The sequence below is a fragment of the Myxocyprinus asiaticus genome, chromosome 3, assembly GCF_019703515.2.
Source record: "Myxocyprinus asiaticus isolate MX2 ecotype Aquarium Trade chromosome 3, UBuf_Myxa_2, whole genome shotgun sequence".
In the NCBI taxonomy this organism is placed as follows: domain Eukaryota; kingdom Metazoa; phylum Chordata; class Actinopteri; order Cypriniformes; family Catostomidae; genus Myxocyprinus; species Myxocyprinus asiaticus.
This window is the reverse complement of record NC_059346.1, coordinates 33,862,273-33,886,917: the sequence shown is the minus strand read 5'-3', so window position 1 is coordinate 33,886,917 and position 24,645 is coordinate 33,862,273. Positions and strand designations below refer to the sequence as shown.

The 24,645-nt window shown below is 39.3% G+C and overlaps 2 protein-coding genes and 1 long non-coding RNA gene across 4 annotated transcripts in view; 2 read left to right on the top strand and 1 right to left on the bottom strand.

Moving 5' to 3' along the window:
* Positions 1-3,899: 3,899 nt before the first annotated feature.
* On the bottom strand, positions 3,900-15,496 carry LOC127429735 (diacylglycerol O-acyltransferase 2-like). 2 transcript variants are annotated; one of them, XM_051678867.1, is made up of 8 exons: positions 15,065-15,496; positions 13,186-13,281; positions 12,856-12,963; positions 11,757-11,827; positions 11,393-11,597; positions 11,027-11,201; positions 4,891-5,075; positions 3,900-4,658 (listed from the first exon to the last, which is right to left on the bottom strand). In XM_051678867.1, the coding sequence occupies exons 1-8, from the start codon at positions 15,078-15,080 to the stop codon at positions 4,504-4,506; spliced, it is 1,011 nt and encodes a 336-aa protein (XP_051534827.1). In that variant the 5' UTR covers positions 15,081-15,496; the 3' UTR covers positions 3,900-4,503. The 2 variants fall into 2 exon arrangements, with proteins under 2 accessions (XP_051534827.1, XP_051534837.1); XM_051678877.1 differs by having other exon boundaries at positions 15,131-15,494.
* LOC127429988 (uncharacterized) lies at positions 8,536-11,520 on the top strand. Its single transcript, XR_007895386.1, has 3 exons — positions 8,536-10,437; positions 11,038-11,272; positions 11,385-11,520. It is a non-coding gene; the product is annotated as an uncharacterized LOC127429988 (long non-coding RNA).
* Positions 15,497-18,972: 3,476 nt separating the features above from the next.
* LOC127429449 (neuronal tyrosine-phosphorylated phosphoinositide-3-kinase adapter 1-like) overlaps positions 18,973-24,645 on the top strand; it is a 77,959-nt gene continuing 72,286 nt past the window's right edge. Inside the window, exons 1-2 of the mRNA XM_051678445.1 lie at positions 18,973-19,083; positions 19,787-20,056. The gene's annotated coding sequence lies outside the window, so the exon portion shown is untranslated. The remainder of the gene's footprint in view (positions 19,084-19,786; positions 20,057-24,645) is intronic.

Sequence of the window (24,645 nt, the reverse complement as noted above, 5' to 3'; positions counted from 1 at the left end):
CGGTATCGCAGCATCAGGACCCGCACCAGCTGACTCCATGATAGCTTCTTCCCCCAAGCAATCAGACTTTTGAACTCTTGATCTCCCACGATCAAAATACATCAGCACTGCACTTTATTACTGCACTTTATTACTCTTACTCTTATATCTCACACCGGACTGTCATAAATTATATTATTATTGTATTATATTCTCTCTTAACAACTTACTATCAACCGACAGCCTGAATGTCAATACAGTACAATACTGTACATTCTATATATACTACTATATATACTTTTTTATTTTTATTGAATAATGTGTATCTATATTGTGCGTATTGTATATTGTACAGAGTATGTTATTATTTGTATATTGTTGTGTGTAATTATGTGTATATCAGACGTTTAAATTGTGCTGTGTTCATTTGATGTTATTGTAAATTGGTATATGTCTCATCTTTGTCACAACTGCTATGTTGATAGGAACTGCACCCAGGAATTTCACACACCATTGCACTTGTGTATATGGCTGTGTGACAATAAAGTGATTTGATTTGATTTTGATTTGAAGATACAAAGCACAAAAAAATAAAAATTAATAAAAGGGCAATTACATGAATTTGAAAAACTTTAAAAGTTTTATAGATTTTACAAGTCTAGGGTTCTGTTTTTTCATATTTGAAAGGGTTTAAATATAAATTCTAAGATCATTGTTGCAAAACGTATTATATAAAGGCTTTTTTTGAATGACTAGCTTTGTGAATAAAACATTTTGCTAAAATAATAAAGGGATTAAGGGCATATTTCTCATTTTCTGAAGTATGTGGGTTTTCTAAACAAATTAAAATATCACATGGTTCTAAGCTTATGGTTCACCATGCACACTTACTAGATTGTCTCATTCTAGCGCTGAATGCTGAGGAGGGGTCTAGCCTACAGCCTACAGAGGACTGGTCTAGGAAGGACACAGCCTTAGTAGGCTCCAGCCTTCTGTTTGAAAAGCACCCTAAAAGTGGAGATTGATAGTAAAAAAAATAAAATAAAAAAGGACTTAAATATTGATCTGTTTCTTACCAACACCTATCATATTGCTTCTGAAGATACACTATATTGCCAAAAGTATTCGCTCACCCATCCAAATAATTGAATTCAGGTGTTCCAATCACTTCCATGGCCACAGGTGTATAAAATGAAGCACCTAGGCATGCAGACTGCTTCTAAAATCATTTGTGAAAGAATGGGCCACTCTCAGGAGCTCAGTGAATTCCAGCGTGGTACTGTGATAGGATGCCACCTGTGCAACAAGTCCAGTCGTGAAATTTCCTCGCTACTAAATATTCCACAGTCAACTGTCAGTGGTATTATAACAAAGTGGAAGCAATTGGGAATGACAGCAACTCAGCCATGAAGTGGTAGGCCACGTAAAATGACAGAGCGGGGTCAGCGGATGCTGAGGCGCATAGTGCGCAGAGGTCGCCAACTTTCTGCAGAGTCAATCGCTACAGACCTCCAAAGTTCATGTGGCCTTCAGATTAGCTCAAGAACAGTGCGTAGAGAGCTTCATGGAATGGGTTTCCATGGCTGAGCAGCTGCATCCAAGCCATACATCACCAAGTGCAATGCAAAGCGTCGGATGCAGTGGTGTAAAGCACGCCGCCACTGGACTCTAGAGCAGTGGAGATGCGTTCTCTGGAGTGACGAATCACGCTTCTCCATCTGGCAATCTGATGGACGAGTCTGGGTTTGGCGGTTGCCAGGAGAATAGTACTTGTCTGACTGCATTGTGCCAACTGTGAAGTTTGGTGGAGGGGGGATTATGGAGTGGGGTTGTTTTTCAGGAGCTGGGCAGAGTTCCAGTGGAAGGAACTCTGAATGCTTTAGCATACCAAGAGATTTTGGACAATTCCATGCTCCCAACTTTGTGGGAACAGTTTGGGGATGCCCCTTCCTGTTCCAACATGACTGCGCACCAGTGCACAAAGCAAGGTCCATAAAGACATGGATGAGCGAGTTTGGTGTGGAAGAACTTGACTGGCCTGCACAGAGTCCTGACCTCAACCCGATAGAGCACCTTTGGGATGAATTAGAGCGAAGACTGCGAGCCAGGCCTTCTCGTCCAACATCAGTGTCTGACCTCACAAATGCGCTTCTGGAAGAATAGTCAAAAATTCCCATAAACACACTCCTAAACCTTGTGGAAAGCCTTCCCAGAAGAGTTGAAGCTGTTATAGCTGCAAAGGGTGGGTCGACGTCATATTAAACCCTATGGATTAAGAATGGGATGTCAGTTAAGTTCATATGCGTCTAAAGGCAGATGAGCGAATACTTTTGGCAATATAGTGTATTTATTTAACCACTGGAGTCTTATGGATTACTTTTATGCTGACTTTGTCCTTTTGGAGCTTAAAAATTTTGGTCACCATTCACTTGCATTGTATGGAACTACAGAGCTGAAATATTCTTGTAAAAATCTTTGTTTGTATTCTGCAGAAGAAAGAAAGTCATACATATCTGGGATGGCATGAGGGTGAGTAAATGCTGAGAGAATTTAGATTTTTGGTTGAACTATTCCTTCATGGGTCAGTCATACTAGGCTTTGAATATGCCAAAAAAAATTTGGACAACACAAATGGACCAGGATATGATGTCACACGGGAGGGCTTCTGGTTTTAGCAAATAACATTTCCCAAATAACAAATAATATCATATTCAAAATGATAGAAAATACCATCTACTCCCTTTCCAGCAACAATAAAAATATGTATTCTTTTGAATTAAGACAAGAGGTCAGTGTGTGACGTTTTGATCTCGCCATCCAGATTTGCAGTTCAGAGTTCACCAAACTTGAACTTTGGTATGCAGTGATGTACGAAAATTCTTCCATGAGCTATCGTTTCCAAGAAGGTATAGCTGCAGGCCGGATATCTCCAAATGGGGGCGGAATCTCCAAAAGAGGGCATGGTTACTCCAAAAGGGGGTTTTGGCAACTCTTAAAGGGGGCTTCAATTCAACACGGTTAGGTTTAGGGAAAGAGTTATGAAAGGGGCTCCCTATATCTTTGCCGGCGGTTTGCATTAGGCTTTGCGTGCACTAAGCCAAGTGTGACGGCCCATTTACTCTCTTCTTTCTTTCAGGATTTGAGTGTTAGTGAGGGTCCAAACTATTTAACTGCATGTGCTGAGCCCTCTAAGTTTCCTCAGCGTAATTTCTGTGCGGTGTGTGGCTTTCCTTCAAACTACACCTGTGTGTCATGTGGAGCTCGCTACTGCTGTGTCCGCTGCCTAGGAACACACCATGAGACCAGGTAACACAATCTCTAACAAATGTCTTTAGAGAAGGCACCATACTTACTTAAGCATAAGATAGTACAAACAATCTGAGAACAAACAAACAGACACCACAAGACAGGATGGCACACACATACTAAGACAAGGTTAAACAACCTTACACACCCGGTGGCACAGACCGATCATACCATACACTTTTAGGACTGTGCAAGGTGAAATGTGTGTAAAAAAAATTTTCATTGTCCTTTTAGGTGTCTGAAGTGGACGGTATGATCCGTTCATCTCTACTAAACTGGTATCAAGAGCAAAGCTTGAGTTTTGGGTCATCTTCCACCCAGAATCTATCTTAGTCTTATTTCTTTCTTAAGAGTCTAGTTTTTTTCTCAAAAGCATCACAGCACTCACATGTGCAGTCATTAAAAATATCAATTTGACATATTGATATAAATTACTAGCAGCCTTGGCCCTGGCTAAACCCCTGCCTAAAAGAAAAAATCTTGTAAAGAGTCTAAATATATACTGAAAGAATAAAATTGCTTATTCATTTATCTCCCGATTTATCATAATTATGGGAAACCATAGCATGAACAGTGCTTTTTTTGTACAAAGATTTTTACTAACAATTCATTTGTTTTCTTTTTTTTTGTAAATAAATGTAAATCTGTACATTTGTTTATCTTGTTGTAAAATGTCTGAATAAAATAAATGCCTTTGTCAATTCCAAGGCCTATTGTGTCTAAATAGAGTTATCCCACTTAAAAGACATGGTACATAAATGCCTCTGAATTGTTACCCTTATCTAAAACCTTTTAAATAAAAGAGATCAAATATCATGAAACTGAACTGGAAAGGCACAATCACTTATCTTCACAATTAGCCTTAACATATCAAGTTTTACAGATGTTCAGCAGGAAAAACTTTATAACAGATCTCTGCTAGAGGTGAGCAAATATTTTCACTTCCTGAATGACTTAAGTTTTTGTGCTAAAAGGCACAGATGTAGATTAATATAAATAGAGCTTCATTCTGGTTTAGAACCCAAATCACATTAATTAATTTGTGCAATGGCCTTGGCCGATATTGTGCTTTGAACATTACTTTAAGAGCCAAAAAAAGCTAAAAACATTCACATGGAAACATCATAGTAATTTCACATATCCCTCCCACATGAAATATTTCAGGCTGAAGCAGAGCATGTGTTTCTGTGTAAATAACGTTATGTGGCCCCAATACTTCTAGATGATGCGTAGCTCATGTGTGTCCGCCAGTCCGCAGCTGGTCTTATGTGTGTGGAAAAGTTTAGACAGAGCCTCCATGTATAAACGGTGGTAATAATCCACCTGTTCCTGAGATGGACTGCGAACCTGTGGCACGGTAATGGGATGGCCCACTGAAAAAGAAAAAGATACAATCCATTCATTACTATCTATACTTTTACATCTATACTTGGCTAAGAATAAAACTGCAGAGAAAATAAATGAAAAAATGGGACATTTTACTACTAAACATCCAAATCCATTAGCAAGAAAATTAATCTGAAGAACAGTTTTAGTTAGTTTCAGTTTATAACAATTAATTTGTGAAGAAAACAAATTATGATGTGAGAAGTCTTTCCAACTGACCCACAGTGGTGACAGGACTCCTGTAGGGCAGAAGAAGCCAGCGTCCCCCAGTGAAGAGACATGGAGCAAAACCCATAACCTGTTTAAAAAGAGCCTGCAGCCGTCGACCCACACTGCCCTCAGGTAGAACCACCTGCTGGAACAGCTCATTCTCACCGAAAGAGTACACAGGAACCAGGTCAGCCCTAAGTAAACAACAAAGAGAAGAGAGAAATGTGGTCAAGTGAGATATACAGAACAGTTTTTAATGCAGTACAGTTACAGTATTGTGCAAAAGTTTTAAGTACTTGTGAAAAATGTTACATAGTGTGGCTGTCTTCAAAAATAATGACATAAATAGTTTTCATTTATCACTTAATGTCATACAAAGTCCAGTAAACAAAAAAGCTAAATCAATATTTGGTGTGGCCACCTTTGCCTTTAAAACAGCACCAATTCTCCTAAGTACATCTGGACACAGTTTTTCTTTGTTGTTGGCAGATAGGATGTTCCAAGCTTCTTGGAGAATTCGCCACAGTTCTTCTACAACCCCAATTCCGAAAAAGTTGGGACAGTATGAAAAATGCTAATAAAAACAAAAAGGAGTGATTTGTAAATTATAGTCATCCTTTGCTAAATTGAAAGCACTACAACTACACATTATATGATGGTTTTCCTTCTGAATTTCATTGTTTTTTGAAAATGTACAGTAATTTCAAATCAGATGATTGCAACACGCTCCAAAAAAGTTGGGATAGTCGAGTGTTTACCACTGTGAAACATCACCATTTCTTCTAATAACACTTATTAAGCATTTGGGCACTGAAGACACAAGTTTGTTAAGTTTAGAAAGTGGAATTTTCCCCCAATCATCCATTATGTAGGTCTTTAGCTGCACAATTGTACAGGGTCTTTGTTGCCGTATGGTGTGCTTCATAATGCACCACACATTCTCAATTGGAGACAGGTCAGGACTGCAGGCAGGCCAATCTAGCACCCACACTCTCTGCTTACACAGCCATGCACTAGAAATCCGGGCAGTATGTGGTTTGAAGTTGCCCTGCTGGAAAATGCGGTGCTGGATGGCAGTATATGTTGGTCCAAAAGTTTTGCATATCTGTCTGCATTCATGGTGTTCTCACAGATGTGCGAGTTACCCATGCCATGGGCACTGACACACCCCTGGCCCATACAGACACTGGCTCTTGGACCTGATGCTGAAAACAGCTTGGATGGTCCTTTTCCTCTTTGGCCCGGATAACACAACAACTTCGTTTTTCAAAAACTTTTTGAAATGTGGACTCTTCAGACCAAAAAACACAGTTCCACTGTTCTACTTACCATCTAAGATGAGACCGAGCCCAGAGAAGTCGGCAGCGCTTCTGGACAGTGTTGATGTAGGGCTTCTGCTTTGCATAGTAAAGTCTTAACTTGCATCTGTGGATGCAGTGGTGAACGGTGTTGACTAACATAAATGTACTCCCATGTTCATCCCATTACAGATTAATGATGTTTTTTAAGACAGTGATGTCTGAGGGATCAGAGATCAAGCACATTCAGAAGAAATAGGCATTTCACCCTATATTATGCACTGTAGAGTGTGAAATGCCTAAAATCCTTCCAATTTGTCTTTGGGGAACATTGTTCTCAAAGTGCTGGATTATTTGCTGAAGCATCTGTTGGTAAATTGACAAGTCTCGAATGATCTTTGCTCTTGAAGGACTAGGCTGTTTTTGGAGGCTCCCTATATTCAGTGCATCCGGAAAATATTCACAGCGCTTCACTTTTTCCACATTTTGTTATGTTACAGCCTTATTCCAAAATGGATTAAATTCATTATTTTCCTCAAGATTCTACAAACAATACCCCATAATGACAATGTGAAAGAAGTTTGTTTGAAATCTTTGCAAATTTATTTAAAATAAAAAACGAAAAAAAGAAATCGCATGTACATAAGTATTCACAGCCTTTGCTCAATACTTTGTTGAAGCACCTTTGGCACCAATTACAGCCTCAAGTCTTTTTGAGTATGATGCTACAAGCTCGGCACATCTATTTTTGGGCAGTTTCTCCCATTCTTCTTTACAGGACCTCTCAAGCTCCATCAGGTTGGATGGGGAGCGTCGGTGCACAGCCATTTTCAGATCTCTCTAGAGATGTTCAATCAGGTTCAAATCTGGGCTCTAGCTGGGCCACTCAAGGACATTCACAGAGTTGTCCCGTAGCCACTCCTTTGTTATCTTGGCTATGTGCTTAAGGTCGTTGTCCTGCTGGAAGATGAACCTTCGCCCCAGTCTGTGGGCCAGAGCGCTCTGGAGCAGGTTTTCATCAAGGATGTCTCTGTACATTGCTGCATTCATCTTTCCCTCGATCCTGACTAGTCTCCCAGTTCCTGCCACTGAAAAACATCCCCACAGCATGATGCTGCCACCACCATGCTTCACTGTAGGGATGGTATTGGCCAGGTGATGAGCGGTGCCTGGTTTCCTCCAGACATGACGCTTGCCATTCAGGGCAAAGAGTTCAATCTTTGTTTCTCATGGTCTGAGAGTCCTTCAGGTGCCTTTTGGCAAACTCCAGGCGGGCTGTCATGTGCCTTTTACTGAGGAGTGGCTTCCGTCTGGCCACTCTACCATACAGGCCTGATTGGTGGAGTGCTGCAGAGATGGTTGTTCTTCTGGAAGGTTGTTCTCCTCTCTCCACAGAGAAATGCTGGAGCTCTGTCAGAGTGACCATCGGGTTCTTGGTCACCTCCCTAAGTAAGGCCCTTCTCCCCCGATCGCTTAGTTTGGCCTGGCGGCCAGCTCTAGGAAGAGTCCTGGTGGTTCCAAACTTCTTCCATTTACAGATGATGGAGGCCACTGTGCTCATTGGGACCTTCAATGCTGCAGAAATTTTTCTGTACACTTCCCCAGATCTGTGCCTCGATACAATCCTGTCTCGGATGTCTACAGACAATTCCTTGGACTTCATTGCTTGGTTTATGCTCTGACATGCCTGTTAACTGTGGGACCTTATATAGACAGGTGTGCCTTTCCAAATCATGTCCAGTCAACTGAATTTACCACAGGTGGACTCCAATCAAGTTGTAGAAACATCTCAAGGATGATCAGTGGAAACAGGATGCACCTGAGCTCAATTTTGAGTGTCATGGCAAAGGCTGTGAATACTTATGTACATGTGATTTTGTTTTTTTTTTTTGTTTTTTTCATTTTTTTTTTTTTTTTAATAAATTTGCAAAGATTTCAAACAAACTTCTTTCACGTTGTCATTATGGGGTATTGTTTGTAGAATTTTGTGGAAAATAATGAATTTAATCAATTTTGGAATAAGGCTGTAACATAACAAAATGTGGAAAAAGTGAAGCGCAGTGAATACTTTCCGGATGCACTGTACTATGACACGGTTGCCTCACCTGTTTAACATATCCTGTTTCACATCGCCTTGTTATTTCAACTCATAAAATTGTTATTAGTCTTAAATTGCCCTGTCTCAACTTTTTGGAGCATGTTGCAATCATCTGATTTGAAATTACTGTACATTTTCAAACAACAATGAAATTCACAAGGAAAAACATTATATAATGTTTAGTTGTAGTGCTTTCAATATAGCAAAGGATGAATATAATTTACAATCACTCTTTTTTTATTTTTTTTATTTTTATTTTTTCATTAGCATTTTTCATACTGTCCCATCTTTTTCGGAATTGGGGTTGTATTTATTTAGGCTGTCTCAATTGCTTCTGTCTCTTTATGTAATCTCAGACTGACCCAATGTTCAGTGGGGGGCTTTGTGGGGACCATGACATCTGTTGCAGGGCTCCCTGTTCTTCTATTCTAATCTTTTCTATTTACAGAAGTAATGTTTGGGAGTCTAACATTTATATTTCCTATTGACACTAAAGCTGAAGATATAAATAACCATCTTAAGACAAATGCTTTTGTGAAACCTTTTATGTGCCTAAGACTTTTGCACAGTACTGTATATAAGGAAAAACACTTCTCAGTAGCAGTGTGGTAGCGTAGCCATTCTTGTATGTAGCTTTTCAGTTTTTAAACTGCTTTATCAAGTTAGAGTTAGGGTGCTTCGCCATCAAGCGCTGTGTGTTGCTTGCGGGTGTCTATGTGTGCTCGTGTGTATGTTGGTGAGAATGAAAGCGAGAGAGTGAGGGTGCTTTACCATGATTAAAATGCATTTAGTATATTATAGAAATTGTCATTCTTATCTGGTTTACTTAGCCAATGTCTTTGTTTAATTTGGTTATTTTGCTGTGGTAGCCTGTATGGCTCTTTGAAATAAGTTAAACAATTGTCAAAATGATAAGAAACCATTATGCGCTCAAGACCTGGAATTACTTTATAGCTGTGCATTCACTGAAAAATAATTGCAAACCGTATCTTTTTTTTTCACCCAATTTGTAATGCCCAATTCCCGGTGCGCTTTTTTAAGTCCTTGTGGTCATGTAGTGATTCGCCTCAATCCGGGTGGTGGAGGATGAATCCCAGTCGCCTCCGCGTCTGAGACCATCAACCCGCGCATCTTATCACGTGGCTTGTTGAGTGTGTTGCCACGGAGATATAGCGCGTGTGGCGGCTTCACGCCATCCGCAGCATCCGTGCTCAACTCAGCACGCGCCCCACCGAGAACGAACCACATTATAGCGCCCACGAGGAGGTTACCCCATGTGACTCTACCCTCCCTAGCAACCAGGCCAATTTGGTTGCTTAGGAGACCTGGCTGGAGTCACTCAGCATGGCCTGGGATTCGAACTAGTGAACTCCAGGGGTGGTAGCCAGCGTCTTTTACCACTGAGCTACCCAGGCATATTTTGACATAAGAGGCCATTCTACTATAAAAACATACTGTCAATTTCAGAACTCAAAATTTTATCCCCAAAGCAATAAAATAATTTTTTGACACCAAGCTACAAAAACACCTCTTTCTTTACTTCTGCGACTTCCCTACGTCATTAGGGGGCCCATTAATTCATGACCGCCTCTACAGCGAAAAAAAAAAACATGAACTGCCTACATTGCATCATTGCACCCTTGGCCCTGCCCACTGGCGTACTTGGAGAGAGAGAACAGGACAAACAGGCCTTGTGTGGCCTAACTATTCCTGAACACCAAAGGGGACCCATCTGGACTATTTTGAATTATTTTTGTATATAAACATGCACTAGACAAACGTCTTTGACCGTTGTCGTGTATCTCGCGCCGCTTTTAAAAGACGCAGTGTCAAGTTTTGCTGTTGCACAAACTGTTCTTTCGCACATCTGCTATATTTTTAATTGTTGGTGTATGTAAACATGCATTAGATGGACGTCTTTGACTGTTTTGATGCATTCCTGCTTCAGTGCACGATGATACTGTATGTGTGTGCATCTTCATTGTGCTTTGGACTATGTATGTGTGGTTTTTCAGCTCATATCAGCGTGGATTGTATGTTTTTTCGGCTCAAGTCAACATGGATTTTTTTGTGAACCAGTCTATATGATTCAAGTTTTGCAAAAGGAACTGTTATTGAAGGATGGGGCAGTTAAAAACACTTGGACCCGATCGCAAAACCGTGAGTAAACCGTTTCATTCATGAATATTTCAAATGTCATGACTGTTTGATAGTTTATGGTGCTGTTGAGCATACAGTAAGTGAACAGTTTAATATATTCGGATGCAATGTGTTGGATGTGCATTATGTGTAAAGCCTGAAATATATTTTTTAAGAATATTTTCATTCTCTTCCAACTGTGTTTGAAATATGGCTGTATTTGAGGGGCTACACACTGTTAGCCAATCAACAGTGGCCGTTTACGTTGAAGTTTTAAGGAGGCGCTTGGGCGAAAAGTGTTTCAGACAGAGGGCCAGAGACAGGGTGGAAAATGATCATAAATTACTAAATTATGACTGTTTTGGTGCAAAAAAAAAACTACTAATATTATCAGTGGACCTCAGGGAAGATAATACAATTATTTAAAAAAAAAAAAAAAAAAAAGAGTATCCCATGACCCCTTAATTTATTACAATTGCAATGTGAGGATTGGGATGATTTAGGCAGTGAAATCTAGACATTAGCCTTTGGCACTCTGGGTTTAAACTAGGTGTTTATTTCAGTCACTTAGTACAATCTTCTTGTCTCAATCTTGTACTCTTTCTCTTACCCATGTTCAAGGGCCAGTCGTACAAAGCCTTTCCTCTGTCTCATGACTACGGTATTTACTCCAGGAGACGAGGCAAGTGATTCCTCTGCCCCTCCAATGATGATGACCAAAGCATTACCCACACCAGTATGGCTCAGCACATAATCTAAACTCTTCTTACTGACAGGCAACAGACCTAAAAAGGAGAAAATAAATGGAGAAACTACATTGAAAGGACTTTTTTTATCAGGAAATTTTTATTCAGGGGTATATTGCATTAGAGTACTTTTGCACACACTTGACATCATACACTGTTTTCTTTCTTCGCCTCAATCCTCAAGCACATTTCTCGATGACTTTCTAACTCATTCTCTTGTAGATACTGACCTGCACACAAAATATATTCTCTGAAGAGGGGAAGGCGGAAAAGTCCGGCCAAGATTGCAAGAGTGTTGCGCACTCCAGGAAAAGTCTCAGTGAATCCACTACAGTCTGTACTGAAACATGAGAAGGCTCCCACACACATGATACCATGGGGATGGCAGCCCAGAATATAGTTCTTGCTGGGACTCAGCTCAGCAGTCTTCACAAGCTGAGGGGGAAAGAAAGAAAGAAAGGAAGAGAAAGAAAGAGACAAGCATGGGTATAAGGCACAGAGGATTCAAGATGTCAGGTTGGTACAAATCAAAACCGTGCCAGAAGAAGAATATGCCTTAAGTCATTTATTGGGTATAATGCTTGTGTTGGTTACCTTCACAGGGAAGTAGTCTCGGAAGCGTCTCCATACTTCCCAGCCTCTCACAAACTTTGTTTGTCTGCCACCTAGTGGACACAGGCAGAAACACAACCACACTATAACAAATAAATATATCCAAACCGAGATCACTTCAAAGGAGGTCTCAATATAAGTTTCAAAATATGTTTTTATTTGATTCACTTGCTTTTCTTCAACTGCTGCCGCTTAACACTGAAGCTGTTACTTAAACTTTTATTTTGTTCCTTTTTGTATATGTTTTTATCAATCTCAACCTCAACTAATTTTTTATTCTACACAAAGCGACCCACTCCATGTAGAATAAAACTGATTTTAATAAGCCACTGATCTGACTGGAGTATTCATCTCAAGTGTATATCTGAGCTTAGTTCACCTAGGCTACGTTCACACCACAGCTGAATGTTGCCCAAATCTTATTTTCTGCTCAAATCTTTTTGTAAGGTTGTTCACATTACATGAAATGTAGCCCATATCAGATACTAGTCTGAACAGCCGACGCACGTTAACTGACCCGCATGCATACAACACTCCCAGAGCATGCCTATTACAAACCCAGACATGTTTATTATTTCAGTATGTATAATGAATTTGCAGGGATTTTTTTTATTTATTTTTTTTATCCAGAATAGGACACTTAATGACTATCTAATAAAATATCCACAAGTGATGGAAGACCGGATGGATAAAGTAATTTTAAATAGTCGTTTGCAGTTGTATAGTGGAATTACCATTGAAGCTCAAGAATATAATATCATAAAATTGAAGGACAGCAGGAAAAACGGCTTTATGTAAGGTAAGTTGTTATCTGTAGTTATTCAGTTGTTCCATTGTTCAAACCAAATCTACGCCCTTGATATCAGGCATATTGCACGGTAAGTGACGAATGTTGAGTTAGACTGATGTAAAAAAATCACATTAAATCATACCTGCCGGTGTTAACGTAGCCATATTGATTTAGTGTGTTGGCATTTAACCAATTTAAAAATTGACATGACAAAAAGAGTGCATAATACCTGTGTGAAATATTATATGACAAAAAAGAATTTCAAATTTTTGTTTATAGACCTGGGTTTACCTCTTTCAGGTGTGTACCAATCGTAGATCTGCCAGGTGAAGTAGAGAGTGGGGAAGGGCCACAGAGAGGTGAACATCAAGTAGACCATCAATAATAGACAGGACACTCCTGCATACACACACACACACACACACACACACACACACACACACACACACAGAGTGCCAAATATCATCAGCACTGATTGTGAAACAACTTAGACCCAATAGTACTGATAAGAAAATGTTATGTAAAGTGGCATATAGCATCAAAAAGTAGCTTTCATTTTTTTCTGCATTCTTTGTGTGTGCATGTGTGTGCGTGCAGGAATGCGCTTGCCACAGGTCTCACCCAAAAACAGAAATGAAAGCACCCATTGTAAAACACTTATATCCTCGATAAACTCCTTCCAGTGAGACTTCTGCCCCTTCCCTTTTATCTTAGGAACTGAGAAACAGAGGATGTAATAGGGAGAGAAGAAACAGATTAAGAGATATGTTTGTTGATGTAAAGTTTGTCTTTAGTTTGACAAACTCTCACAAACTTGGAAACTCACAAATTGTCCTCATTGTTTTAATTTTTGTTGTAATGTCTAGATTACCATTTACCTGTGTTATTTGAACATGCTGCAAATAACTTCCTAATTTGCCTAAAGTGCCAAAACTTTGTTGCATTTTCACCAGTGTGAGAAATATGTCAGTTTACATGTTGTAGGCGTACATCTTGATTTTTTTAGAATTTTAATCAAATTACATACCTTATAATCAGGGTTGGGGAGTAACGGAATACATGTAACGGGATTACGTATTTAAAATACAAAATGTAAGTAACTGTATTCCACTACAGTTACAATTTAAATCATTGATATTTAAAATACAGTTACATTCAAAATGTATTTTAATTACTGAAGAGATTACTTTGCATTTTATTGTCATTTGTTCCATTTAATATTTTGTCCTTTCAGATGGAAAACATTTATACATATATATGATGCGATCCAAAGTGCATTTGAACAGCGGTGAAACACTTTCTTATGATGTGTTACATTCATACGAGCAGACAGAGAAGTAAGTTTGAAGTAAGTTTGGAGCAGAAGAAATAGAAAAAACCTTGTGCAAATTGTCAGCTTTACCCTAAGCTAAAATGCTATTTCTAGCCATTTTACATGCACGTTACCAGGCACGATCATATTTTTTTTTTTTATCAAGAAAATTCACGTTGGATCATAATTTCTATTTTTCTAGTAAGACCTTTGATATTAGGGCAAAAATCATATTCTTGACAATAATGTTTTTATTGTTTTCCTTTAAAAATATCTAAAAATCCTTAAAACAAGATCAATTTGATTTATCTTGTTTTAGAAACAACACAGCATAAGATATTTAGGTTTTTCTTACTGTCTTACTATACTGGCAGAGTTTTTATAGTCAAAACAAGTTAAAAAATCTACCAGTGCTGAAGAAGTAATCCAAAGTATTTAGAAAACGTTACTGACCTTGAGTAATCTAACGGAATACATTATAAATTACATTTTACAGCATGTATTCTGTAATCTGTAGTGGAATACATTTCAAAAGTAACTTTACCACATTAAATAATTTTTTTTTTAAGTCATCTTGCCACCCCATTGGAAGTTTGGTAAGGCCCTCTAGTGGGCCCGGCACCCTGGTTGAGATTTAACATTTAGCTTGAGGTTTTATCGTTTGATTTGAGATTTAGCTGTAACATTTAATTTTAAGATATATAGATTTATATTATGCCTTTATATTTATGATTGAATGGGATATTTGTTAACTACAACTTTATCACTAAATATATAACATGGCATTTGAAATCCACTTGTTTGAGCTAAATCTGACAAATCAGCCAATTATTTGCAGCACACTTTATTTTACTTTATGTACACTCATTATCCTGTGTAGTATCATTCTAATACGGAGAATCTGACCTCCTGACCCCACTTAGTACTGTGATATTATGTAATGTGCCATTCTTTCAAGTCCACATTTGCATTTATATACATTACGACTACATTGTACATGCATTAAATCAGCATCCCTCTCTCTAGCTTTTAGTGAATTATAACAGACCACCACAATGACATTTACACATTGAATCATACACCACATTATAGTGTTGGTTGCAGACCTAAACTTTAAAGCAGGTTCGATAAATTATACATTATAGAAATGTCCTTATATAATTCTCTCTTACAATGCCGAGAGCCTACCGTTATGTTGGCCCATTAAATACCCAATTTTGACGATCCTTAAGGCAACTTAATCCACGTCCTCACCTTCGCTAACAGAAGACTGGCGTTTCTCTTGTTTGCACTTTGATCGGTTCAATTGGTCAAACAGATAACGATCCACTCCCTAATCGCGACACTGTAAATGCATATGTGGGCAGTTTCAGGACTGTGTATCTGGTGTTTATCTCAACACTTATGAATCCGCGCCTTGTCCGCATGTCTGAAAGCCATTTAAAGCATCCGGTTTCCTTAGTATACATCTTTTGTAAAAAAAAAAAAAACTGAGAAAACTGTTCAAATCTTTGTTGTCATACCAAGAAAGCGAAAACGTCAGAGTAAGGCATGAGTACGCGATATCATTGTAGCGGCGGATTTCTTAAATATTTCTTCTAAACGAGTTGAATGAAAAATACTCCTCGCGACCGCATGTGGCATACATCTGTACTAGGGAGGAGCGACTGCGTGTGCGCAGCGTGTTCAACAGCTGGTTTAAAAAAACATGTTGCTATGGCATGCCGATTTAGCTTGTAATGCTTCCAGCCTTACTGTTTGTAATTGCATTTTTACTAGTAATACTTTATTTCAATGAAAGAGCTCTTCTATAGATTTTCTACCAGTACAAATTCCAATTACAGAGCTCTCTATTTGCGTTTTTACTTGCAAGAATTAAAATGCAACTTGTAAAAATACAACTGCAGAGCTGAACAACTGAAATACAGAGCTCTGCAATTGCATTTTTACTAGTAAGAATTATAATTACAGCGCTGTAATTAAATTTTTACTAGGATCCGATTGCATAGGCGTACAATTAAAGGTGTACTCAGTATTTTTTCCTCATTAAAAAAGTTTAATTCCTAAAGACATGAATTGTAATTTTGCAATATATGTAGGAAATCATGACCACTCACATTAAAATGAAGACTCCAGTCATATTAGTAATGTTATAAAAGCTGTTTTATTCTACATGGAGAGGGTCCACACATGGGGGCTGCCATGTTAGAATCACATGACCAGCCAAATACTACTCACTTAATCTCAGTAACCGCCCTGTTATTTGAAACTTTCACTCACTCATTAAAGTAATCATGGCTGACTGTTAATACAAAATTTCTACAATTAATTCAAAATTTCTGAAACTGAAAACTATTGATTTTAAATTATGCTGCAACCAAGCTGCTAAGTGTCAGTGTAAGTCCAAGATGACACAATGAAAAAAAAAGTTACTGAGTGCACCTTTAAATTACAGAGCTCTGCGATTGCATTTTTTCTAGTAAAAATTATAATTAAAGAGCTCTACAATTGTGTTCTTACTAGTAAAAACTTGTATTCATTAGATGCAAAACAGAAGCAATTACACCTTTCCAAATCCCGCTTGGGATAGGCTACATTTTAAAATAAAGGCCATGTGTGGCATGGTTAGATATTACAAACATACTAGTGCATTCACATAGTGTCATAATTACTGTAATATAGATATGAAAAGGCAGATATGCTTTGTCATTTATGGATAATATTTAATCACTATATTAACCTCTGTATACTCTTGAACACTAACCCTACTAGTAAGACTCACTATTGTAGAGCTCTAAAATTACTTTATTACTACTAAACATTCACATTTACAGAACTCTACAATTGCATTCTTACAAGTAAAGCTTGTTAATTGGAATTCATACTTGTTAAAATTTGGGCTGTCAATTGATGAAAATTTATAATTTAATTACATGGTGTGCCGATTAATTAATAGAATTATAGTATAATAGAAAGCCCCTCAAATAACAATAATTCAATATATAATGATGAAATAATTTTAAAGTTATATTTAAATAATTGCAAATGTGTGTGTGTGTGTATATATATATATATATATATATATATATATATATATATATATATATATATATATATATATAAAACTCAGCAAATAAAGAAACGTCCCTTTTTCAGGACACTGTATTTTAAAGATAATTTTGTAAAAATCCAAATAACTTTACAGATCTTTATTGTAAAGGGTTTAAACAATGTTTTCCATGCTTGTTCAATGAACCATAAACAATAAATGAACATGCACCAGTGGAACGGTCGTTAAGACACTAACAGCTTACAGACAGTAGGCAATTAAGGTCACAGTTATAAAAACTTAGGACATTAAAGAGACCTTTCTACTGACTCTGAAAAACACCAAAAGAAAGATGCCCAGGGTCCCTGTTCATTTTAGGCATGCTGCATGGAGGCATGAGGACTGCAGATGTGGCCAGGGCAATAAATTGCAATATCTGTACTGTGAGATGCCTAAAACAACGCTACAGGGAGACGGGAAGGACTGCTGATCGTCCTCGCAGTGGCAGACCACATGTAACAACACCTGCACAGGATCGGTACATCCGAATATCACACCTGCGGGACAGGTTCAGGATGGCAACAACAACTGTCTGAGTTACACCTGGAACGCATAATCCCTCCATCAGTGCTCAGACTGTCAGCAATAGTCTGAGAGAGGCTGGACTGAGGACTTGTTGGCCTGTTGTAAGGCAGGTCCTTACCAGACATCACCGGCAACAACGGCACCTATGGGCACAAACCCACCATCGCTGGAAGAGACAGGACTGGCAAAAAGTGCTCTTCACTGACAAGTCGCAGTTTTGTCTCACCAGGGGTGATGGTCGGACTCACGTTTATTGTTGAAGGAATGAGCGTTACACCAAGGCCTGTACTCTGGAGCGGGATCAATTTGGAGGTGGAGGGTCCATCATTGTCTGGGGCAGTGTGTCAAAATCAAATCAAATCAAATCACTTTTATTGTCACAGCATCATCGGACTGAGCTTGTCATTGCAGGCAATCTCAATGCTGTGCATTACAGGGAAGACATCATCCTCCCTAATGTGGTACCCTTCCTGCAGGCTTATCCTGACATGACCCTCCAGCATGACAATGCCACCAGCCATATTGCTCGTTCTATGCGTGATTTCCTGCAAGACAGGAATGTCAGTGTCATGGCCAGCGAAGAGCCCGGATCTCAATCCCATTGAGCATGTCTAGGACCTGTTGGATCAGAGGGTGAGGGCTAGGGCCATTCCCCCGAGAAATACCCACGAACTTGCAAGTGTCTTGGTGGAAGAGTGGGGTAACATCTCACAGCAAGAACTGGCAAATCTGGTGCAGTCCATGAGGAGGAGATGCACTGCAGTACTTAATGCAGCTGGTGGCCACACCAGATACTGACTGTTGCTTTTGATTTTGACCCCCCTTTTGTTCAGGGACACATTATTCCATTTCTGTTAGTCACATGTCTGTGAAACTTGTTCAGTTTATGTCTTAGTTGTTGAATCTTTTTATGTTCATACAAATATTTACACATGTTAAGTTTGCTGAAAATAAACACCTTGTTGATGAGAGAGGTCAACAGAGAATGGCCAGACTGGTTCAAATTGACAAAGTCTATGGTAACTCAGATAACCGCTCTGTATAATTGTGGTTAGAAGAATATCCTCTCAGAATGCTATTCTGAGATGCGGGTTGGCGCTGTTTTGGCAGCACGAGGGCGATCTACACGATATTAGGTAGGTGGTTTTAATGTTGTGGCTGAACAGTGTATATGCAGTACGCGCATAAGCTACTCCAATTAATGTGTAATGACACAATGAATCTCCATCATCATGAAGTGCGAGTACTTTACTGTTAGTTTTATCTTATGTTGTCCATGTCTTAAACATTCACATTTATCACTCACTGCTTGCCTCTTGCTCATGTAACATCATTTACTCCAGGCATGGATGGCACATGCAAGATAGGTGCATCTATTAATAAAGTGGATGGAAGTGTGGGGAAGGAGAGGAGGTTTATTATAGGCGAATGGATGTCACATGAGCAGATTTAGGAAGAAATGGGACTGTCATGCATAATGAGTTCTACCTGCCATGGATGGATTGTCTGTGACTAGGTGATGTGGACCAAAAGCTGTCATTCTGTGGAGGAGTGCTATAATTTACCTGTTCAGGTGAATTAAATCATTGTCATGACTGACAGTATGTGGTATCTTGGAGTAAACCTAAAGAATGCATGCAAAATTATAGGCCTAGCTAGGGTAAATCTGAAGTGCAGGCTATATGTTATTTCTTTGGGGAAGGAAAAAAAGTTTTGACAATAAATTATGTGATGTGAAATATTCAGCAGTGCCTCAATGTTGTCGGTGGGTTGTTGGCGCGAGTGCCTCGTTGACAGACTGCTTACGTCTGCACACAACGCAGACAAAATTGTAAATAATAGGCTGTCAGAAAGTGGAACCAAGGGCAGGCATGAAATGTAAACGTAATAACAACAACAGTCGGAAGAATTCGTATTAATATGGCGTGTGCTGAAAATGTCTTCCAGCAGCTTGATACAACGTCATTTTAGGAGAGCGAGGCGCGAATCTGAGTGGAATCAGCGTCTGATTCTGTGACCGACGAGCTCTAAAACAAGAATTGCAATATTAATATCAGCGCTAACTGAGCGAAAGTGCGCCGCCACCACCGACATATCTGTATGTCTGTGGGGTCTGCATTTATTACCGTGGAATCGTCTCGCGCTTAAGCACCGTTCCACAATATCTGCATTTGTGAATGGTTCTATGGGCCTGCTTTGAACGGATCTCTCTCTCTCTCTCTCTCTCTCTCTCTCTCTCTCTCTCTCTCTCTCTCTCTCTCTCTCTTTCCCTACAGTCGCAGTAAACTGCACCATGGATAGCGAAGCCCTTTCTCGTCGTACTCTGTGTACTCTTCGCGGAGAGTGAATGTGGATGAGGATGTTGTTTACAAAAAGCAGCCAGCCGTCAGTCAATGATGCTCGGTCTCCCGAGATATAATTTTGCATCTTATCTTTAATGACACGCTTCTATGAAGAGGGCAATGTCATCGTCAGCAGACCGGCGTGGATTTGTTGTTGTCTGATTTCACTTCTTGTCCCCTGCAATTCGACTTCACACCGTTTATGTAAGTCAATCTATTCTATATCTATCTGGCACCATTTCATCATTAATTCAGTGCACACAAGGCTAGATAAAACGGATGTTTTTAAATCAGACAAACTGTGACGAAATTCGACCTCAATTTGTATTGACTTGTGGGTGAAAATATCATTACAAACATCTGTGAAGGGATATACAATCTCCCACAGAGGAATTGGCCAAGAAGCTATACATCCTCTTATTTTACGGTTTTTATGCCAGTATATAATTTTTCAGGGACAAAATGTGTTGTATTTCTAATTACAAGCATAGCCCTGGAAATTGTTGAATTGTAAAACCATTGGGGTTTTTTTCTTATCGCGACGTCTCGAAATTTTCCACACATAAAAAACAAGAAGTGTAGGCTGATTTGTGCGTAATAAGCCGTCGATCTTTTCCTCCGCACAACCCGGCCGAGTCTTTTGGAAATGACTGAGAACAGTGTTGTTCTCCGCGTCATGTTGTTAAAATTAAATGTGTAAAAGCTTGCGCTTGTGGGTATGTGATCATTTGAGCGGAGATAAGTGACGCGTCTTGAGGAGCGTCTTCAGGGATGGTGCAGGATGTGCATATGCGTTTTAAGAGTTAGTTATATTGGCAACGAGCCTGCTTCGGTGACTTACTAAAGATTACATTAAGCTTACTATTACGATGATGAGAGGGAAGATTTATTTTATTTTTAAATAAATCAGTCGTGCAGACCGGCTCAATGCACCGGAACTGGAATATGGAAATATTCGTCTCACGTAATAATGAACTGCGCGTGAAGGTGGCATCAGAATGGCAATGGCACGTGCGACAGGCTACAACCGCAGCCAATTTTATTACAGTCGTGATGTTATAGTAAGATGGGAGGCGTGGCCGCGTGCGTGCGCGTCTATGTCTGTGGCGGGACTCGTACTGCGTTGTGCTCGCTTGAACTTGGACACGACAGTTGAACCGAGGTACCTTGAGAACGCTCTTGTGTATTCCTGGAAATGATTACTAGCACCAGGTAAATTATTAGCAGATTAAAAGCAAGGAGTTGGCGCGGGGAAAGCCAGTTAGGCGATGAGGAGTGTACTGCAGAAGAGACCGGCGGCCCCACCTTGTCTGGGGTCTGTGGATGTGTGGAAACGTTGAAACAAGGCTTTTAGCAAAACTGTAGAACAATAACACCGAATTTGTGATCAGTTAGACATTCTGTATCAATTAATCAGCTTTTGCTTAAAAAAAATAAATAATAAAAAATGGACAGAAGGGCACTTTATTGTTTAGCCAAACATTTTTGCCCTGTTTGACCATAATGGGGCTGAAGAACCACATGCAGTCAAATATGCAGTATTCTATATTTAAAACGCCATGTGAGGGTAAATTTTACCGTCAGTCCTCCAGTTGATCAGTTAATCAGTAGTTAATAAGTAGTTCATTTTTATGTACTGGCCTTTTGGGAAGAGAGTTAAATGGCTAATTTTCTCAGAAAAATAAAAATCATTTACTCACCCTCATGTTGTTCCAAACCTGTACAGCTTACTTTCTTCTGTGGAACACAAAATGTGATGTTAAAGGGATAGTTCACCCAAAAATGAAAATTCTCTCATCATTTACTCACCCTCATGCCATTCCAGATGTGTATGACTTTCTTTCTTCTGCTGAACCCAAATGAAGATTTTAAGAAGAATTTCTCAGCTCAGTAGGTCCTTACAATACAAGTGAATGGTGACCAGAACTTTGAAGCTCCAAACATCACATAAAGGCAGCATAGAAGTAATATATAAAACTCAGGTGTTTAAATACATGTCTTCTGAAGCGTTGCAGTCTTTTTGGGTGAAAAACAGATCAATATTTCAATTTTTTTTTTTTTTACTATAAATCTCTACTTTTATTTTCACTTTAAAAGTGACAGCTGAAATATTATAGCTGAAATATTCTTCTAAAAATCTTAGTTTGTGTTCAGCAAAGGAAAAAAAAAGTCATACACATCTGGGATGGCATTAGGGTGAGTAAATTATGGGAGAATTTTCATTCTTGGGTGAACTATTACTTTAAGCAGAATTTTAGTCTCAGTCACCATTCTACTGTGGCTGAGGGGTGTACAACACAACCAAAATAGCAAAGCAAATAAAAGCTGAAAACACAACGAAATTAAGACACAACACTATAGAAAAACCACAGCACAACGGAAATAAGTCGCAACACAATGGAAAAGCCATAGCACAATAGAAATAAGCTACAACACAACTAAATTAAGCCAAACAAAACGAAATTGATAAGATACAACACAACAAAATTATCCCCAAAAAATAGTAATAGAAATGCTGTACTTATTTGTCCTTAAGTGCTCTGGCCAATACCTGGTTCTATTTTTACCAGAACCATTTCTTAATGCACATCAACATGTGCTTGAATCCTTAATGGGCAATGATGCAAAAATGCATCACAGTACCTGCAGCTATTCTTGCGTACCGGCAAATCATATAAAGTGTCCTGCTCCTGTGAAAATGGGCTGTATGCAGGCTGTAGCCCTCGCTGGGATGCCGAAGAGCTCAGGGGAAATGCTCAGATCCCCGATGAATGCTCTATTGTGACACGTTGACTGGGGAACTCTTGTAGTGACTTGCAGTGGGAAGAGCAGCTCTCTGCATCATGATCTCTCATGCATTGAGTCAGACTGCCTCACAAATCAAAATATAGTGCTTAAAATATTTATTTTCTGTTAATTTCACTGTGCTGTGACTTAATTTTGTGGTGTTGTGGCTTATTTCCATTGTGCTGTTGCTTTTCCATTGTGTTGTGGCTTTATTTTGTTGTGTTGTGGCTTATTTCCATTGTGTTTTCAGCTTTTATTTGCTTTGCTAATTTGGTTGTGTCATGCACTTCTCGGCCACCATATCATTCACTTTAATTGCAGAACTAAGGCAAACATTCTACCTAACATCACATTTTGCATTCCATGGAAGAAAGTCGTAGGGTTTGGAACAAAATTTTTGGGTGAACTATCCCTTTGAAATAAAATGTGTTAAATGTGTTCTCGGATTAGAATATGTGTGTGTTTGCGTGCGTGCGCGTAGGGTGTGTTAGTTTTGTGTATTTCTGGGCATGTAAGTGATGTTGATGAAGGATTAAAGTGTGTTATGTGTGCTTATTATTGTGCATGTGTCAGTGGATGTTTTTGTGAGTATGTGTATGTATGTGCCTCTAGTAACCTCTGTGTGAATGCCTTTAAACTAAACTCTGGCCACAACAAAATAAGAGTGACTTCTAGTGGCTGGAAAGAGAATACCTACAGTCCCTGTATTTCTCTATCTCTCACCAACTCCCTGTCTGCCTATTCACAGCAGCCATTAATTTGTCTTTGATATTTGATGAAGAAGCCAATGAAGACAGCATGTGGGATGGAGTGAAATGGAGAAAGAGAGGAAAAGGGTGATTAAAAAGGAGGGAATGGTAAGATCTTTAGTCATGGATTCTACAATAATGATCAGATAGATTTAAGGACTGTGTATTTGGAAATGAGAGAATGGAAGTGCATTTATGAACCATAAAGATAGAACATCATATGATCTTAAGAGATGTAAGGATATATCAGGAAAGAATTAAGAAGTGTATAGGACAGAAGGAGAGACAGAGTGTTTGTGTGTGACTTTGACAGATGCTCCCATGAAAAGCAAATTTTTCAGGTTGGGTCCTGTCTGTCTGAATGATCCAGACTCAGGCTTTATGCTGTAGGTTTCCTGTAGTGTTCTGTTAGTGTAGTGCTTCAGCATACTAATGTAAAGCACAATTTAGAGTGTACTTACACTAGGCAATCTGTACCATGCCCGAGCACGTTTGACCCCCAAAGTCCAGTTCGTTTGACTAGTGTGATCGCTCCGGGCACGGTACACTGAACTGTGCCATGGCCCGCTTGAAGAGGTGGACTCGGGCACGGTTCAGTTGGCTCAGGCACGGTACATATCTAGTGTGATCGCTAACCGTGACCGAGCACGGAACTCAAAACATGACATCAATGATGCAACTGGGCAAAGGAATCACTTTGGTCGACGGCATAGGTGCAGTGTTTACTGGAAATTTGGGCAGACGAGAGTATACAGGAACAACTGGATACAACACACAAGAACTACGAAATATTTGGTAAAATTTGCAACTATCATCGTGCTTTGAGCAATGACGTGACAAGCTGAAAAAACTCCAGTGGTACGATGTTGTCAACAATTAGGCACGTGAGAGGGCCGTGTTTCACCGTGCCCCAAATGAATCAAAATAAGCGAGAAAGTAAGTAACATTACAATGATGGACTCCATTGTGCTGTGCATGAGCACTTTTCTTCCTGTTTTCTTCAAAACAAAAAGTCACATCGTAATGACGTAAGCTTGCTCAGGCCCGGAACGTTAAGTGCAATGTGAGTACAGGCCAGCGGGGGAGTGGGGAGGGGGGGCAATTGTGCTTAGGCACGGTATAAGGCAACCGGGTCTAGTGTGAGTACGCCCTTGGTTATTCTATATAGCGTAACACTTTAATGCAGTGCTGTCAGGCAGAGTTGTTGTTAGGCACAGCAACTTTGTATTTTTTCCTAGAGCAAATTTTTTTTGTGTG